The sequence below is a fragment of the Bufo gargarizans genome, chromosome 4 (assembly GCF_014858855.1).
Source record: "Bufo gargarizans isolate SCDJY-AF-19 chromosome 4, ASM1485885v1, whole genome shotgun sequence".
NCBI classification, from domain to species: domain Eukaryota; kingdom Metazoa; phylum Chordata; class Amphibia; order Anura; family Bufonidae; genus Bufo; species Bufo gargarizans.
In genome coordinates this window covers 212,207,087-212,227,609 of record NC_058083.1, presented here as the reverse complement: position 1 = coordinate 212,227,609, position 20,523 = coordinate 212,207,087, and the positions used below count along the sequence as shown (strand labels likewise).

The 20,523-nt window shown below is 40.8% G+C and overlaps 1 protein-coding gene across 2 annotated transcripts in view; it reads left to right on the top strand.

Moving 5' to 3' along the window:
• Positions 1-2,934: 2,934 nt before the first annotated feature.
• Positions 2,935-20,523, top strand: part of LOC122935810 (probable cation-transporting ATPase 13A5) — a 285,360-nt gene continuing 267,771 nt past the window's right edge. For both annotated transcript variants that reach the window (XM_044291709.1, XM_044291708.1), the window contains exon 1: positions 2,935-3,062. In XM_044291709.1, the coding sequence (XP_044147644.1) occupies positions 2,961-3,062 (102 nt within the window). In that variant the 5' untranslated portion in view covers positions 2,935-2,960. The remainder of the gene's footprint in view (positions 3,063-20,523) is intronic.

The following is a 20,523-nucleotide window of genomic DNA, read 5'->3' as shown; positions in this document are numbered from 1 at the left end:
AAGTGTTCACCCCCACAGGTTTGAACAAAAGAGAGGTATATCTCTCTCACCCAGGTTCCTCAACTGGGTGAGATAAGTAAAGTTCCAGAGGGGTGCTGGCTTCAGCAAGACATAGTTGCTGGAGCTATTTTGTTTAGTATTTAATGGCTGGATTTTACTTGGATTGGGAGCTAGGTTGGTAGAGGGAGCTGCCAATCCACCCCTCCGATTCCACAGCAGGTTTTCCCTAGCATGAGGGATCCCCAGGTTTAATCACCTGGGATCATTACTGTGGAGTAAAATCCCACCCCAGACTGTCAGTCGGGGGCGCGGTTGCAAACAGAGGCCAGGTGAGGCTTTGGGTGTGTGGTTCCAGCCGGGCTAGGCTGATAAACCACGAGGATCGGACATACTGTAGCCTGAACTGACCGTGTTACAGCCTGGGGGGCTGGTATACGCTTGGCTGAGAAAGACAGACCTGACACTGTGTCTGAACAGCACTCTATAGGTGAGTCAGGGATTATACCATATGTTTAGTTAGAGCCCAGCCGGGAAGGTGTTTGTTTTGTATTATGTTTGTTTTGCTAAGGTGCCATATAAAAGCGATGTTTGGACCTTAAAGTTGGTGTCTGGCGAAGATACTTGTGTGAATGACCCCCGGAGAAGAGCGAATCCCCCACACCAGGCTGTACTCTTCTCTATTGAACCCTGTTCTGCTTCAATACTGTGGAATAATTCCTCCCTATCCTTTCCCTACACTTCTAATGCTCTTTCCCTGAACTTCTATTCAGCAAAAAAAAAAGTTTTCAAGTCTTTCCTAGCACTGTCCCTAGTGCCTGCTGAAATCTCTCCCTGCACTAGGTACACTGGAAAATGTCTGAATCCAAGATGGCTGAGGCTATTTATAGGGCTGTGACATCACAGGGCTGGCTGGCTGCTGATTGGCTGCATACATGGCATTGTGGGTGATCCCAGAGTTCTTTGCTCCATGTCCTAACATGTGCAGCAGCCATTTTAGAAAAAAATACGATTCGTTACCAGGAAACGTGAGGAAATTCGGATTCGGTGCAAATCAAATTTTTTCCTGAAATTTGGATCGAATTCCACTTCGTCAACTTTGATTCGTTCATCTCTAGAGAGTATGAGTGATAGGAGGCAGCTGAGTGGCGAGTGTCAATGGGTATGTTGAAGTTAATTATTGAAATCATTGAATATTGATAGTCGGTATGTCAACGAAAATAAAGTGTAGGGACCGGTTGTCGAAGTGGCTGGTGGCTGGGCCTGGATGGCGGTAGGAAGGTTGGAAGGAAAGTAGATAAAGACAGTGTGTACTTGAAATGACAGAAGCTTAATGGAAGATAGTAGTGAAGTTGGGCTGAAGGAGCAGTTATCTGATGGGAGAAGACCAACTTCTCTACCGGTGCCAGGATGGGAAGTGTATGTAAAATAAAATTCACCATGTGAGAGTACAGCAGGAGAAGCTATGTCAGAGAATGTGTGTCATATTTCTGTTAAACTCAGTTTGTGAAAGATAAAAACATAATGAATGTAGGAAAGTTTGTTTTAAAGAGAGCGAGCGTTCCATAATGCTCCTATAGGAGGGGCAGGGGAAGCAGGGGAAGCAGGGGCCAGGGAAATGTTTGTAAAATTTTGCGGGTTGCAGAAATTTGTAGATCAATAGTGGGAGGTAGATATGATTGTGGGGATCTTCTGAGGGGGGCCAGGATTTGCAGAGATATCACCAGCAATAAGGAGAAGCAGAGAGAGTGTTAGTAGGTGAGAGTAGGAGAGGGTATGATTTGGCTGTATACTGTATGTTTGGAGTGGAAGGCTTTTATAAGGACCACATCTGAGGGAGAGGTAAGATGGGTAGATAATATTACGGCCTCATGCACACGACCGTTGTGTGCATCCCAGTCCGTTCCGTCATTTTTCACAGTTTAGCAGAGGTCCCATTCATTTCATTTCTATGGAGCTGTGAAAAAAAAATGATATTCCTCCGTTTTTTCTCCGCGTCCGTGATCCTTGATTCCAGTCCGCCAAAAAAATATAACCTGTAATATTCTTGTCAATGGAAAACGGAGGACGGACCCATTCAAGTCAATTGGTCCCTCCAAAAAAAGGATGCACAATTGGTATGTCATCCGTGTCCGCGTCCGTGTCAGTTTTTTTCTACAAGACCTTGGTGCAATAAAATTACACTTTTCATTAACCTTCCTTTTTTTTTTCCCCTGTCAAACAAAAAAAAAGGGAGACACAAGGAAACACAACTGAAGCAAAATCGGACACGGACCACTGAAGCCAAATCACTGACAGTGAAAAAACACTGTCGTGTGCATGAGGCCTAAGGGAGTAATAAATAGTTTCTTACTTGATCCGAAGTTTGAGGATATTTTAAGTGTAGGACAATAGGGGTGATATCTGTAATAAGCAGAAACATTGTTTGGATTGACAGTTATAGTGGTCAACTCCTTTAAAACTTGATATATCCGACAATCCAGTCCCTTCCATGTTAACTTCACCAATTACTAAAATTTTTTTAAGTTGTGAGAGCACTGAAATTTTAAAATATGGCTTATGCAAAAAAGATTTTTATTTGTTTGTTTTTTATGCAAGAAAACTGACACAGCTTCCAGGTAGATTCCTCTCCCATGGTTTTAAATCAACATCGGACTGGCCCACCGGAGTACCAGAGGATCCTCTGGTAGGCCCATGCTCTGATATCATAATGGGCCCCAAAGATCCCAACACTGGTGTTAATCTTGCTGAAGATTGTATCATTAACATTTACCGTTAAATATGTGGACGCCTTAAGAACTATAAATGTGTTTTGTTTTTTTTAAACAAAAATTGCTTAGCTGTAAAACAATACTATACTTTTTACCCCTAGGCACACATCTCATTATCAGCCCTGAAAAACCTGAGCTGCAGGTGGAGCTGAAGGGGGTGAAAAGGGAGGGCACACATTGAGAAAGTACATAATGTTCCAAAAGTCAAATGCCTTCAGTTCTCCGCGAGGAACGAAGCATTCATCTACAATGACCAGACAGAATATACTCAATGAGGGGCAGGAAAATGAAATGGTAAGTAACTTTCCTCTATTTTACTCAAAATGATTAGATAGCAATACATTTGTATATACTTTTATATTTTCTGTTTGTGCACATAGAAAGTCAACATTTGTGACTGTTATATAGATGAGGAGAAAGGGTACTTCAGGTTTTCTTTACTTTCCTACTAACATACTGTGTAACCAGCCTTTTACATATTTGAATAGCTACTTAGTTATTAGCTGAAATTATTTATTGAATAGTTTGCATTTCCTATAACTACTATACAGTCTGTCATATCATAGTTGTAAAAAAAAACAAGCATTTGGGTGATTGAGATTATTGTACATCTTGTCAGACATAGGCCCCCATTCCTGCATCCTATATGCATCTCCTTCACCTCTACCTTCAGCGGCACAGTGCCTGACAAAGGCCAGACACGGCTAAAAACGTTCGCACATTTATGCTGCATTCTAATGCAAATAAAATCTATGAAAGAAACCTTCTGCTGGGATTTATGATTTTGATGACAACGGGGTTGGGAACCCTAGCTACAGCACAAAGAGGCAGGTAGCCACAAAGTTTGGTATAATATATATGAACTACTATATTATGTATTCCAAAGTGCTAATCAGATTACAGTAATAGATGAATAATCAAGTTAGATTATTTTATTTTTATTACTGTCAATATGATCTATATACCACTGTGTGAGTGTACATCATATACAGCCGGGGTACTCAACTGGTCAACTTTAATCTAAATCCAGACAGAAACTGTCATCTGTCCAGACTAGTGATGAGCGAAGTTTTCAAAAATTCTATTTGGCTGCTTTGCCGAACATTGCAGGCGCAATGCTGGGCAATGGCACTTAAAAGGCATTTGTCAGCAGATGTGTACCTATGACACTGGCTGACCTGTTACATGTGCACTTTGCCATATGTTCATATGTGCCCGTATTGCTAAGAAAAATTATGTTTTAATATATGAGCCCCTAAAAGCAAAGGGGGTGTTGACATTACTCCTAGAGGCTCAGCTCTCTTGGCAACTACTGCACTCGCTGCACTTTAATTGACCGGGCCATGCTGAGAAAACCTTGTCACGCCTGGCTCTGTCAATAAAAGTGCAAAGGGAGCAGCAGTTGCAGAGAGAGCAGAGCCTCTAGGTGTAACGGCAACACCTAGAGGCTCATTTGAATGCATTAAAACTTTATTAAAACATTTTACTCAGAAGGCACAGATGCCTTCAGCTGCCAAGAGCACATGCAACAGGTTAGCCAGTTTCATAGGTACAAATCTGCGGACAGATGCCCTTTAAGAAGGCATTACTCTATGTGGGGGCCACTTAATGGAACCAGAGCCATAGCTATAGGGCAAGCATTGGAAGTGACTGCTATGGGGCCCAAACTCACAAGGGGCCAATCCAGGAGGAGGACTGAAAGATTTTATGAGGTCCCCCTCAACAGTATTATACAATGACATTACATACAGTGACACTGTAGGAAAAAGAGCAGCTGCTGGGCCTTGTCTGAGAGAGTGATCTTGAATAGCCACAGGAGTGGGGGTTGTGAAGAAGTTGTTGGGCGATGGCTCTGGGGCACATTGAATGGAACATTAAGTGGGGCACACTTAAAAGGCATAACTATGTGAGAGGGACATTTATGGGGACACCAAGGGATCATCCTAATGTGAGGACGGGATTTAGGGCTCTAATGCAGCGCACTAAGGAGGGCATTATACATTGTAAGAAGGCACTAAAAGGGCATCTTTCAGTTTGGGGAGGCACTAAGAGATATAATACTGTTTCGGGAACACTAAGTGAGCACCACTACTGTGTGGGGAAACACAAAGAGGATTAGGCAGCTTTAGAAGTGTGGCTTATTGTAAAAATTGCTTTTGAGTAACCCTGTTATACAGGTTATACAGGTTGTATTTTGAGTTAATTTTCTGTAAAAGAAATTAAAGGAATGTGCACTGATATTACTATATGTTTTGGTCAGTATTTGGAGAAGGCCCAAAACACATAAGAAGAACCAATTTCCAAAAGTTTTTCTCTCTGTAGGTTCTACTTCTGGTTTTGGCTTATCAAAAAGCCGCAACATATGGGAAAATGTCCCTTGTGTGATTTGCATTGTCTGAAGTAATTGTAGAACATTGTGTATGTTGGTTTTAAAGGGCTTCTGTCACCCCACTAAACCGTTTTTTTGTTCACTTATAATCCCTATACTGCGATGTATGCCTACATAATCTAATTAATCATTTTGGTCCAGTAGATTGTGTTAAAAACGTGCTTTTAAAATATGCTAATTACCTTGCTGCCAGCAAGTAGGGCGGCTACTTGCTGGTAGCAGCCACATCCTCCGATCCTAAAGACGCCCCCTCTGCATGTTGATTGACAGGGCCAGTGAACGGGATCGTCCTCTGCTGGCCCTGTCTGCTATCAAGATCTCGCGCCTGCGCCGTAACGGTATTCAGTCGGCGCAGGCGCACTGAGAGGAGGCCGCTCGCTAGGCCACTCCATCCTCAATGCGCCTGCGCCGATGACGTCACATCTACACCCGGAGCAGGCGCATTGAGGATGAAGCGGCCGAGCGAGTGTCCACCTCTCAGTGCGCCTGGGCCGATTGAAGACAGGTACGGTGCAGGCGCGAGATTTTGAATGCAAACAGGGCCAGCAGAGAACGATCCCGTTCCCTGGCCCTGTCAATCAACATGAGGAGGGGGCGTCTTTAGGATCGGAGGATGCGGCTGCTACCAGCAAGTAGCCACCCTACTTGCTGGTAGCAAGGTAATTTGCATATTTTAAAAGCATGTTTTTAACACAATCTACTGGACCAAAATGATTAATTAGATTATGGAGGCATAAATCGCAGTATAAGGATTATAAGTAAACAAAACAAAAAAAAAACTGTTTAGTGGGGTGACAGAAGCCCTTTAATTTGTCCTGTGAGGTGTACCACAACTATTAGGCTGGCTTCACATGAGTGAGTTCAACACATTGAACTCGCAGCGTGTGTCTGCAGAAGCTCCCATACTGACCTCCCTAGCACTGAGATTATTTTCTCATAACACATTGTACTTTATGTTTAGTGGTAAATTTGGGTCAACATACATATGTCCAGCGTCTTGAGTAGCCTAAATTTGGGGCCTTATTCAGACATAAATCCATAACTATACAAGTAGCCAAAAGATAGTCCAAACAACACTTGAGTGTTTTGGACATGCACTGTATCCTGATTCATAGCAGTATGCTTAGTTTTAAAATAACTAGCAATGCCAAAGACACATGTGTTCTTCAATTCCATCCAATACATATTTATTTACTTCTTGTTGAGATCAGATATGCAAAAACTTATGACAAATCTGTACAGGAGCATTGTATCAGTAACATATTGTTAAAACCTCAACACTTAAATACAAAAAACAAAAAAAAACATTTTTTTCAGTAATGCAACTTAAAAGGTGAAATTAATATAGCCCTTTTGTGGAGTGTATAAGTGGAAAAAAGAAAAATATATTTGCAGTTCAGCAGTGCAGTTATATATTCTAAAGCCTTTTGTGTCGTATATAAGTGGAAAATGCGAATGTATTGGAGCACTCTATCTGCATATAAAAGCTATTGTAATGTTGTGCCCTGCCAACCATTTTCTCCAGTCTCAGGAAACTTCTAGCAGCTTGAAAAATGTAGCAAAAGTGACCCACGCCTGTATTGAGCGCACAATACATTGCTGATTTTCGCAATCAAGAATAAAATCACTAATTCTCTAATTAGCGAATTTATGATAAATATTCACCCAAATATTTGCAAAATATTGCAAATTCGGATATTTCCCCTGATGCTCATCACTAATCCTAAAAATGGGCAGGAAACATTGCATACACTTCAGCCACTCGTACACTGCAAAGCACACCCTCCTTGAGCTGCAGCGGCAGAATGGCATCCCCCAACATAGGCTGATATGCGACATTTCAACCCGTTGGAATTCCACCCTCCATATGTTGGAACGACTATATGAACAGAGAAAGGTCAGACTCATAAATGATTTTTTGATTATCCAAGCGGAAGGGAGTACTCCTCTGTGTAACTTCGATGTCACCCAGTGGCAGCTCATGCGTGACACCTGCTGTTTGCTCACCCCTTAGAAGAGGCTACGTTATTTGTCAGTCACCAGGACTATGGGATGAATGATTTCATTCCACTGCTTCATGTCCTTGAACAGATGCTGGTAAATCTGGCTGGTCATGGGAGTGGAGACGTGTTGCCAAGATCTCACGGCCACATGAGCCCTGTGGTGGCTGAACTGGAGGAGGAGGATGAGGACATTGGAGCACAAGCAATGTGTAGTGAAATGGGTGTGGATTTGCTACACAGGTGACCGGAGATCAGGAGCAGCCAGAGGAGTTACAGGGCGATGAGGAAGATAAGGCAGAGGACCCAGACACACCATGGCAGTATGCAGTCGAGATGGGGGCAGGGAGTCCATCCGAGTCACTTGCACAAATGGCCAGCTGCATGCTCACTTACTTAGGTAGTGACAGCAGAATTGCCACCATTCGGCAGTGGGATGACTTCTGGCTCTCCACCTTGTTGGACCCTCGCTACCGGTCCAAAAGGGGGGCCTTTTTTAGACACGCTGAGAGGGAGGACAAACTGGACATCCTAGAGACAGTCAGTTAGACACGCTGAGAGGGAGGACAAACTGGACATCCTAGAGACATCCTATGTAGTCAGTTGACCACTGCCTATCTGTGCCATTGTCCATCCTCTCACAGGTCTGAGCGGGGGGGCTCTCTGCTCTCACGTTCCTCTGCCATGGCTTCTGTGGCAGGGTGGATGGGTAGGAGCAGTTCCAGCTCCACCAGAAGCCACTTGAATCTAGAGTCGCTGATGAGCAGCTTTTTTCACCTGCCTAGTGAATTAAGTACTCACCAGCAGCAGCAGCTAGACCTGGAGCAGGACCTGAACCAGCAGGTGGTACCACCCCACATTGAAGACCCACTGGACTACTGGGCAGCCAAACTGGTTTTGTGGCTGCAACTAGCAGAGTTTTCCCTAGAAAAGCTGTCCTGCCCAGCCAGTAGTATGACATCACAGCAGGTGTTTAGTGCATCCGGGGCCATAGTTACCCCAAGAAGAACTCACCAAAATGTGGAGAGAATTACCTTTGTCAAGATGAATCAGGCATTGATCAGTCAGGATTTTAATCCACCAATGCCTGATGCATCAAACTAGATCATCCATGGTGCCACACCAACAATTTGATAAAAGAGATCGGTTTCTTCTGGCTACTTGCCTCAGCTACTATTCTGATGCTGCCACCCGCCCGATGCCAGACATCTGATGCCAAGTGATCCTTCTTTCACCCACCATCTTCAGCTGGTACTCGTATTGCCACCCACCTCCCCACTCTGTCACCTTGCTACTCTATGGTCTCCTGATGCTGCTGTCACCTTCATACTATGTCACCTTGCTACTCTGTGGTCTCCTGATTCTGCTGCCACTTCCACACTATGTTACCTTGTCACTCTGTGGTTTCCTGATGCTGCTGCCACCTCTCCACTCTGTCACCAGGTCACTCTGTGGTCTCCTGATGCTGCTTTTACCTCCACACTATGTCACCTTGCCACTCAGTGGTCTCCTGTGACTGCTGCTGCCACCTCCACACTGTCATTGTCCACTCTGTGGCCTCCTTCTGATGCTGCTGCTGCCGCCACCTCCACACTCTGTCATTGTGCCACTCTGTGGCCTCCTGATGCTGCCGCCACCTACACACTCTGAGCCTGTCGGTGTTTGTCAAAGTGCATGGCAGCGCCAACTTGTGGAGCTATAACTGCAGTCAGAGACAATACATGCCCTTTACGGCCCACTGGGTGAATGTGGTTCCTGCACAGCCACACCAGCAACTTGGCCAAGTCATTCCGCCTCTGCCTTTATGTTGTCACGCTGTTGGTCATGCGACAATGTCCGCCTCTGTCCTTCATCAAGAAGTCGAATCCTGCCTTTCTCTGCAACAACTCAAAATCGTAACCATGGTGACCGTCAACGGGAAGAACATGTTGTCGGCGCCAAGCGGCGTCAAGGAAGACTGAGCCATGCGCCGACATTGCTAACACTGACCTGTAAGGCTGAGTTCATATTTGAATTATTTGGTCAGTTTTGGCCTCGTGACTGCCCAAATAAGTGAAGTGTGCAGTGATTCTAAGAGCGATGCCTGTCATCTCCATGTCATACTGACTCACAGTATTATTTCACTACCACAGCAGACTCCCTATGCGTGTTACTGCAAGGCACAGTGTTCTACACCACTATAAAGGCTCTCTGCAGACAGTAAATAGCAGTTTTTTTTAACGCTATTCGCCACGAATAAAATCAGATCAAACCAAATTTTTTCAGGAAATTTGCCGAACCGGACGAGTTGAATTTTTTAAAAATTCTCATCTTTATCTGTCTTTTGCCTACTATTTATTATTAGTGTCGGCAAACTGTGCGGTCCGCAAAATGTGGAACGCACATTGCCGGTGTCCGTGTTTTGTGGATCCGCAAAACACACACGGACGTGTGAATGGACCCTAAAAGAACCGACGGCTCAAAAATTACTGAAGTGCTGGATTGCTTTTCTCTTTTATCCTTGAATGAAGATAATGGGTCAGTTTTGTCGTAAACAAAATGCCGTGGGACCAAAACCCGTAAAACCGTGGAGGAATTGCGTTTTTTTTTTTCAATTCCACCCCATTTGAATTTTTTCACTGCTTCCTAATATATTTTATGCCATAATTAATGGGGACATTAGAAAGTACAACCTGTCCCACACAAAATGGGCCCTCATATAGCTATGTGACCTAAAATATAAAAAAAGTTATGGCTCATGGAAAATAGGGAAGAAAAATGAAAACGCAAAAAAGAAAAAAAACTCCGGTAGCTTAAGGGTTGAAAAAAAACTCAAACACTGCCCCCCGACATGTTTCCTCAAGGGATTTGGGCAGAGTGGCGGGAACGGTGTCTTAAACCCTCTGATGCTGACGTCATTCGCATGGGTAGCTTATTGCTACTCTCAATCTTGATGTGAACTTTTGGGGATAGTTACGCTGATTGAAGCGGTCCCGTACTTCTCGCTCCTCCCTCCAGCTGACGTCCTGCCTTACGATCGTCCCTTCTCCTTCCCATGTAGCTCCTGCGCATGACTGCTGACTTGGTCCCAAAGCGCTCCATTAGCACTCACTGGGCATGTCAGAGGACTTAGATTTTCCTTCACTCTAGGTATTGATCTCCTCTGCACATGTTATTTGCGGCTCCTTATCTATAGCAGAAATATTCTACTTACACTTTGGTTTATTCAGTGTCACTATCATATGTGCCCCCTCATGATTTTTACTATTTTTAGCTACTATATGGATATAGAATTCTTAGGATCTTCTCATATTAAATAAATGAATCTTATTCTATTATTAATAGCATTTGATGAATTGATCACAAGATAGTACAACTACATTCAATCATGTCTGTAGATTTAAACTTTTCCGTAAATTATATTATACATCATGCCATCATTATTCAATCATAATTATGTTATTATATTCAGTATCTTTTAATCACACATTTAATTATCATGTATTATGATTATACACAAGAAAGTTCTCAGTTTCATTTCATAAATGCCCTTTTTAAAGATCATAAACACGATTGCCATAATTAATTCAATATTCTAATGTCCATGATTATACATTTTTAAACTTTAAATCTGCATTCTTTTTGATTTTTATCATAATTTTATTAGATTATTTAGTTAATTATTATTTTTTTAATTATTTTCTATATTGATTTATACGGTACTAGGACATTTATATACCATGGCATTTTAACTTAATGCTATTTAGAATCTAAATGGGTGACTCATGTGAAGGGGCCCTTTTTGATGGAGCTAGTTTTTCACCGTAGCCGCTCCTAAAATATTGCTACTGTCTTTTAGTCATGACAAAACTGTTTTTTCAATAGTTCTTCTGTATTCATAATTCAATACCAGAGTCACTACAGTCAGAGAGATGATACATATGTAAATCCCTCATTTAATCCTAAAGGGGTCAGGCTCCTAAGGTGATAAATCAATTTTGTTTCTTCTTGCTGTATTTTTTTTTATCTATTTCTCCTAGTCTAGGGTCTGTTCACATTTTCTTGATACCCCAAAATTTTTGATGCTTTGTATCTCCTCTATGTTTGTCTTTAATATGTCTCGAAAGGGCCGTGTCTGATTCGGTATTAATACAGCTCAAATGTTTGGATATCCGTCTTCTTAACTGTTGTATCGTCTTGCCTATATAGAGCTTTGGGCATCCACATTCACATGGCATAGATTACACCTATAGATTTGTAGTTTATATATTCTTTGATTTGGTACTTTTTATTATCCACTGGATTTATAAATTCCTTTCTTGGTATCATTTTATTGCAAAAAATACCATCCCTACAAGGATAGGAACCTGTTGTGGATAGCCATGTTGTTTTATGCTCTTTTTGATTTTGTTAGAAGTGACTATGCACCAAGTTCTCTTTTAGTAATTGTTGGATGGGGGGGGGGGGGGATTACTTCTCTCAGTTCATCATCTGGCATCAAAATGTGCCTTTATGTGCCAGTACAGCGTATTATCTTTTTCATTTCTCCATTTCCTATTTGTTTTTTGTCCTGCAAGAGAATGGTTCTTTCAGCATTTTTCACCCTATTATATGCTTTATATAAAACTTTTTTTCGATAGCCTCTAGCTCTGAACCTTCTGTATAGGAGCTTAATTTCTTGTTCAAAATTCTCTTTCGTTGAGCAATTACATTTTGCTTGTAGGTATTGACCTACCAGAATGCCTTTCTTCAAGGCCTGTGGGTGGTAGCTCTCCCAATGCAGTAGGTTATTAGTTGAGGTGACTTTCCTGTACACTTCCGTTTTGACACTCCGTCAGGCTCCAGGGAAATTTTTAGGTCAAGCAAATTTAGATTCTCTTTGTGTATTTCTGCAGTGAATTTAAGACCTACTTCATTGTTATTTAATACTTTTACAAATTGTGAAAAGTGTTTGTCTGTGCTTTCCCATAAAACTAAAATATCATTGATATATTGCCCCCAAAACAAAACATACTTAGTGAAATCAATGTGTTGTTCCGTGAAACCTACTCTTACTTCCCACCACCCCAAAAATAAATTAGCAAAACTCGGTGCACAAATTGTCCCCATTGCTGTCCCCGTGATCTGTAAAAAATATTTACCATTGAATACAAAATAATTGTGTGTTAGCAAAAAATGTAACAGTGACAAAACAAAATCATTGTGTTTGAAAAAAATATGTCCTATTGGTGTTTAGAAAGTATTTAATTGCTTCTATCCTGAGATTGTGCTGTATACTCGTGTACAGCGCTTCTACATCGAGACTGGCAATCATTGTTGTTTTATTGACCTGTATGCCCTGGAGCATGGCAAGTGTGTCTTTTGTATCTTTCAAATAGGACGAAAGGCCAGATACAAATGAGGAGATCACCTGGTCCACGTAGCTGCTGATCCCCTCACACAAACTTTGGTTCCCCAAAACTATTGGTCTTCCTGGGATCGGATAATGTTTTTTATGGACTTTCGGAGTAGCATAGAAAGTTGCTATAGTTGGTCTGGGTTTAAACAAAACTTTATATTTATCTTTTGTTATCAGATTCCTTTCCTTTGCTGACATTAGGATAATCTTTAATTCTTTGGTGAATGTCTCCATTGGATTTTCCCTCAACTGCTTGTATGTGGTAGTATCTTGTAGCAATCTCATTACCATTGCTAGATAACCTGCTTTATCGAGCAGGATGACATTGCCACCCTTATCAGAGGGCTTAATCTCTACTTCTTCATGATTCATAAGTTCTTGCATAGTTACCTTCTCTTGTATTGTCATGTTGGATCCTATTTGATCTTTTTTAGTTCTGAATATCCCTGGTCACCAGATCTACAAAAGATTGAATCTTAGCATATTTAGTAAAGGGGGGGGGGGTATATTTTGATTGAGGAGTTAATGTACTAAAAGGAGTAACTGATCTTTGATATTCTTCCAAATGTTCTTTTCGTAACTCTTCAAGTATCTGTATAGATCTCTCCTCTTTTCTATTAAACTCATTGGTGTCCTTCTCCTTGCTCTTAAAATCTATATGTAACTCTATTTTTCTAGCAAATAAATGAACATGCTTAACCCAGGTGAAACAGTCATAATAGGGCGCTGGTTTAAGTGAAAGGGCTCTTCGTTTAAGGGTTACATGTTGTGGTTTTAATGTTATTTTGGATAAATTAATTATCTGCAATTCTGTATCTTGTTGATCAGCAGCTACGTCCTCTGTCGATATCCCCACTTGTCCCTGTCCCTCAACCCCTCAATTGTATTCCGGGCACTAAAAAAGAGGAAGAAAGAGACATCATTGGTCCTGTAACTGTACTGAGTTGTGGCACACTGTGAGGGTGGGATAGTGGTGGACAGGAGAGCAGCAATTGCAATACAAACTGCCCATCCTCTCCATACTGTATCTCCATCTCTCCTTGATTTTGACACTGATTTGTTTGACATTTCTGGTTACTGTTTGGATTATATGTGTTTTTTTTCTGTGACTTGGGCCTGATCTATTTTTGGCTTTACGTTTGGTTCCCAAACTTTGGTTTGATACACTCCCTTTTGATTCAGAAATTTCTGACTCTGAAATGTCAGTATATTGTTCATGTTTTTTAATATAATTATTTGGGAATCTAGCTCCAGTGTTTTTTACATATACAGTATAGACGTCCTGAGTCAAGATCTTTTTTATCTCTGTTATATTTCCTATGTTTTCTTTTCTGGAGTCTATTTTCCTAAGTGCCAAACTTTGGTTGAGTACGAAAATTCTGTATATCATTAATTTCTTTCTCTAGCTGTATAGAGACTTTGGTCAGTATCCTTTTTTCGTATTCCAATAAATACACCTGCATCCACAGGGAATTCTCTGTCAGTAATGCCTCCCAAACCTTAAAAAAATCTGGATCATTTTGATGTGAGTTTGGTGTTAAATGTATTTGCATGCCCCTGTAGACTATATTTTGTTGTAAATAAGTCTCAAGACTGGTTAATTCCCCAAGCTGATCTTATGTAATGCTTATATGTTTTATTTATTTATAGTGTTGAGCGAGCATGCTCAGCTGAACACCAGTTCGGCTCTAGCATCGCTATGCTCAGCACAATGCGGAGTTCGGCTGAACACCGCATGTGCTCGAGTTTGATGCTTGAGTCAGTTTATTTAAATCTAATTTAGCCTCTATTTCTATGCAGAAGATCACTGTACAGTGAGGGAATCCCTCAGTGTGAGTCTGCGGCTTAGAATTCCCTACTCTGACTCCATATATAGCTATGTCCATATATGGAGTCAGTGCTTGGACACCCCAGTTTATTTAAATCAAATTTAGCCTGTATTTCAGAAAAGTTTCTGTTGGGATTAAAACTTTCGACCTTCTGCATTAGAGGCAAGGTACTTAACCACTCAGCTATAATAGCTGCATAGCCAGTTACTTTAAATAAAATAAAAAATAAATAAAAATAGACTTCTACTGTACTGTACTTCTACTGAGACCTATACAGCAGTAGACTCATTTATTTATTTATTTTTAAAGTGACTGGCTGTGTAGTGGTTAAAGTTCTGGGCTATAATGCAGAAGCTGAGAGTTCAAATCCCATCACAAACTTTTCATAAATAGAGGTTATATTAGATTTATATATTTTATATTTTTTCTAGAAATTGTAAAAAAATATATAGATAAAATCATACTTCTGATATATATGAATGCATACTATGTGGGAAACTACTACTAATGTTTTAGCCATAATATATTTACATATATTTACATATATTATATATTCTAAATATATAATAATATGTGTAAATATATTATGTCTAAAACATATATATATATATATATATATATATATATATATAAGTTTAGCCTCTATGAAAAAGTTTGTCACAGGATTTGAACTGACAGCTTCTGCATCACAGCCCAGAACTTTAACCACTACACTATATACTGTAGCTGCATAGCCAGTCACTAAAAAAAAAAGAAAAAAATGAGACTTCTGCTGTATAGGTCTCAGTAGAAGTACAGTACAGTAGGATTCTCATATTTTTCTTGTAACTGGCTATGCAGCTATTATAGCTGAGTGGTTAAGTGCCTTGTCTCTAATACAGCAGGTCATGAGTTTGAATCCAGGCAGAAACTCTTTTGCAATACAGACTAAATTAGATTTAGGTGCACTTGGGTCTCCCTAAGCACTGACTCCATTTATGCACATAGCTATATATGGAGTCAGAGCATGGATTCTTAAGCCGAACTAGAATCCCGACACCCTCCCCTCTTCAGAGCAGGGGTGCCTGGTTTAATGCTCGGGTTCTCCCATTGACTCGGTAGAGCACCCGATCATCGCAAAGTGTTTTACTCGAGCACACAAGCACTTTGGTGCTCGATCAACACTATTTATTTCCTGATAATGTCCAAGACATTTATTAGAGAAAACCTTATTTGCTTTTCCCAAAAAAGTTTGTGTAGTGGGTTGTCTTGACAGAAAACCTGCCATAATTCCTCTGCAGCTATATCATTTTCTTTGCTTTCTCTGACTGTGTGGCTCCTTATGGGTCAAAAAGATAGGGTTTTCCCTTTAATTTACAAAATATCAACAAATGCTGACCCCTAGCACATGTCAAGGCACCTCTCACTTTGAATTATTTACAAATGGTCCATAAGATCAACAAACAACTTTTAATTCCATGTGCTACTTTCTATTTATTAAAATGTAACATTTATTGAATCCATATTATAAATCCCTACTGACTAAATAATAAATATTTAAAAATATCAGCTGTGTCGCATAGTTTCTTTTTATCTATATCTACCAATAAACATTGTTTCCTTTACAGTATGAATAGATGGATAAGGGATATATGTACGTTCCCTAATAGTCTACCCTATGCCATGTAAAATTTTCCTTAGGCTGTTCATTATTTTTTTAAGTTATGTGCACTTGCTGTTTAAAAATAAGCTCAAACACTGCCCCCCAACATGTTTTGCCAGCTGATGTAGCGTCCTCAGGGGATTTGGAGAGCGTGTGTTTGAGAGGGGCGGAATGTTGTTTTAAACCTTCTGATAAGGATAGAGAAGAACGGGACTACTTCAGTCAGCACTTCCATAACTATCCCCAAAAGTTGACATGTCAAGATTGAGAGTAGCGATAAGCTAACCATGCGAATGACGTCAGCATCAGAGGGTGAAATTTGGCGAAGCAGCCAAATCAATTTTTTAATACTTTGCTCATCTCTAGATATAACATACACAACATCTGTGAAGGATATTACAAGGGTTAAGCTGGAAGTTTCCCACCCAGAAAGTAACTCACATGTAAATGTGGCCTCATCTGGTGTAGGAATTGAGCTATGCTTAAGAAACCAGTGTGATTTTGAAACGTGTAGGCTGTTTTATGGGCTGTGCACTACTCTAGTTTTTAATGTATACTTAATAAAGAAATAAATATTTTAATGGAATTTTGCTAAGTCCTGGAATAAAGTCCATTCAGTTTACTGTGCTATGGCTTCAGTGGGACTCTGCCAGGGGGCAGTAACAAGGTGTCAAACAAAAAGTGTATAGTTGAAAAGACTAACTGAATATTTACAGCCGATAGCAATGTAAATGAACTAATATTAGTATACTGCTGTTAATGTGAGCCTGCAGACTGTATTCGTGTAACTGTCCGAATGATTATGTACTGTAACACAGGAGTATTATGGCACATAGTATGCACAATTAAAATATTCCATATGTCTGTTACTGGGCTCCAGCTGTGTATATGTGTATATATATTATATATAGATACACACAGTTGATATTACCACATCCACAATGACCCAATCTATTAAAATATGTTTCTCATTATTTAACCTGCACAATTTTAGGTCACCTTGACTCCCAAAATAATTGAATACAAAGTTATCAAAAGATCCAATGTATACCAAAATAGAATCAATAAAATCTATAGCTCACCTTACAAAAAATGACCACCTCCAGACATAGCTCCATGGGAAGAAAAAAATATGTCAGTATATGGGGACATAAAGCATATTTATTTATTTATTTATCTATTTGTTTATTTTAGAGCACTTTCTTTTTAAAATTTAAAAATACAAAAAAACATTTAAACTTTGTATGTATTTCTACAGACTCACGGAATAGAGTTAAAGTGTCATTATTACCACACAGTGATAGTGAACACGATAAAAGCCAAACCATTCAAATAATGTGGAATTGTGTTGTTTTTTCATAGTCATCCCATTTGTAAATTTGGCCTGATGTACCCCATAATAGTGCACTGAAAAATAGAACTTGCCCCCACATAAAGCAAGACCATATACAGCTATGTTGATGGAAAAACAAAATAGTTCTTTCTTTTGAAATCCAGAGATCAAAAAATGAAACAGAAAAATCACTGAACCTGTAGTACCAAACTAGGCCATGTCTTTAATTATTTAAATCCCTGCCTTTTCTATGCTTGGGAGTCTAGTGGAAGGTCTGGTGATTGACAGCCTACCCTAAATGATTATGTGCTGTAAATCACTAGGTAGAAGCACCCCCTGGTCTTCAAAGCAAAGGGCAGATGTTTAAATGAATACAGGTTACCATGAACCTTTTTCTGCAAATTATATATCAATCTTCTCAACTCTTCCTGCTCTGTAAAATGTTGCCCACAGATTAGACTGCACGTACAATCTGGCAGGTTTCCCTTAACTGAAATTTCCTCGCCAAGCTGGACAATGGAATGATACTATAGGTGTTCAATTATTTCCCTTTACAAACTCATAGTCATCTTTTACACCTGTCTGGTGCTCTTTGCACCTATGAATTAACAAAACCATGGATTTCAACCACAAAGAGCAAACTAAAACAGAGTGAAAAATAAATAAAAAAAAAACTGCTATACTTACGTACCCTAATGCTCCAATGGAAGCACATCTCGGCATTTCTTCACAGCAAGTGTGGCGTGCAATAACTTGTAGGAGTCCAAGCAAGGGAGCCACGGAAGTGCCAAAGGAGATTAGTATAATGTTGGTTGTTTCAATTTTAAACTTTGAAGATAATTAAGGTCGATTAGTGTGTGGAAGTTTTCTGTAGTATGTCCATGAGATTTTACAATATCATCCATTTTGCTGCTTCTGCATTATTATGCAGATTTTCTACCTCAAATTCTTTCTACGGTATACTGTTTTAGTGCCCTAGTGTGTATGTTTGGGTTTGAATGCCCATGGCTTATTTTATTCCTGCAGATCTTGTACATTGGAATACTTTTTTCTTCTGGCACTGCCAGATGGGAGATACTTACCTACTGCTAGAGACAGCTGAGCGTGGATTAGGTCTGGCACATTTTGGGACTGAGCCCATAGTATCAGCGGCATCATCAGTCCCCAAAGTAGATCTGGTCGTGGCAGTTCTTTGCGAGTTTCTGCCTCTGCTTTTTATTGTTGCCAATGCCACTACCCTCTTCCTCTAATGTTACCTCCTTCTCAGCACCCCGATACGGCTCCTAGATCCTGTCCAACACAGAATCATCATCAGAGTCCTCTCCCTCCCCACCACTTTTATCAGACTGTTATATGTCAATGTAAGCTTCTTGGCCCCTCCCGATTACCTGCTCAGTATTTGCTCTGAGTGCCACTATCGCCACCACTGCCGCTACTGCCACAGTGGCTACTGGTGCCCCTACTACCACCACTAAATCAGTTATGCATGGGTTCCTCTGCCTCCTTCTTAACCACCTCCCCATGGCATTACAAACGCTGACTGTTCTCACACAACTTATCAACAGGGAGAGTCTCTTGATTATCTTCTGTATTGTGTGGTGGGGTTTTATTGCCTCTTCTTAGAAAAAAAGATGCCCCACTAGAAGAGGGCAGTGATGACAGAAAGGAGGAAATTGAAAGACCCCTGTGGAGTTGCAAGGAGAAGAAGCAGAAGGAATGCTGAGACCCCTGATTTTTGAAACACCTTACAAGTGGCTCTAATCATTTTCCTGCACCTACAACAGGAATGAAGAGTATAAGAGCACCATGTGCATTTAAACTGCTTGTGCTGTCAACTGTAGGGGCTCTTGGATGAAATAATAAATGGAACCCCAGAGAATATCTCCCATTTTGAAACTTACACCCTCAAGGTATTCAGAGCAGTCTTTAATATTGATTGGACCCCGGGCAAAAATTTACTTGGGCCCCCTGAGTCCAGTGAATGACTATAAATATTTCCAGTTCTGAAGACTCCAGCGGCTCAGGATCAGTGCTCTGGAAGTGGGCACCGCTCTGCAGGAAGGAGACCGGGGCTCACCCTAGTGTTACAGTGCACCCCAGCACCCCACAGTATGCAGTATAGCACCCTATAGTATACAGCACCACACAGTTAGCACCCAACAATATACAGTACCCACAGTATATAGTAGAGCAGTATAGCAGCCCACAGTATACAGCACCTCACGGTATACAAGACCTCACTGTATATAGCACCCCAAACTATACACGATACAGCCCCCCCCCCCACTATACAGGCCCCCCCAACACTATACAGGCCCCCCCACACTATACAGGCCCCCACACAGTATACAGCCCACCACACAGTATACAGGCCACCCCCCCCCCAGTATACAGCCCACCACACAATATACAGCCCATTACACAATATATAGCCCACCACACAATATACAGCCCACCACACAATATACAGCCCACCACACAGTATACAGGCCCCCACACAATATACAGCACCCCACTATATAGTAGTTTACAGTATATTAACATAACAGCCCCTGTCACCTTTTTCTGATGTAATCTTTACACAAAAAAGCTCCACAGTTAACTTCTGCAACACTCCACAGGACCTGTGATGACCTCATAGCCATGTGACCAGTAATTGCTAGGTTACTGGTCACATGGTAATGATGTCATTAAGGTCCTAGAGCAAAACTCATTAAGGTCCTAGAATTAAGATAATTAACACAGTACGATCATGATGCCTGTGTAGCCGACAGCCTGACACCCAGGGCAGTAGCTAGCAGGGCTCAAGAGGCAGCTGCCTTGGGCCCCCCAGGAGCAACTGGGCCCAGGGCAGCTGCCCCTTTTGCCCCTTGGTAAAGACGGCCCTGAAGGTATTTATTAAGGAGTGTAGTGAGTAGTCAAATTTCAGGGAAAATTTGATTTGCCTAGAATCCAAATTTCTTCTTGCTTCTTGGTAAGAAATCAATTTTTCATTAAAAGACACACCATACACTTTCAATTGATAGACGGGTTCTACAGGGTACTAAAATAGCATAAATATGGATGTAAACTTTTGTTTGGATACACTGCAGTGTTCATCAAAGACCACATTTTTTATTTTGCAGAGCAGATTTTGATTAATTAGTTTACAGACGCCATGTTGCTTTCACACAGCCTCTGGGGTA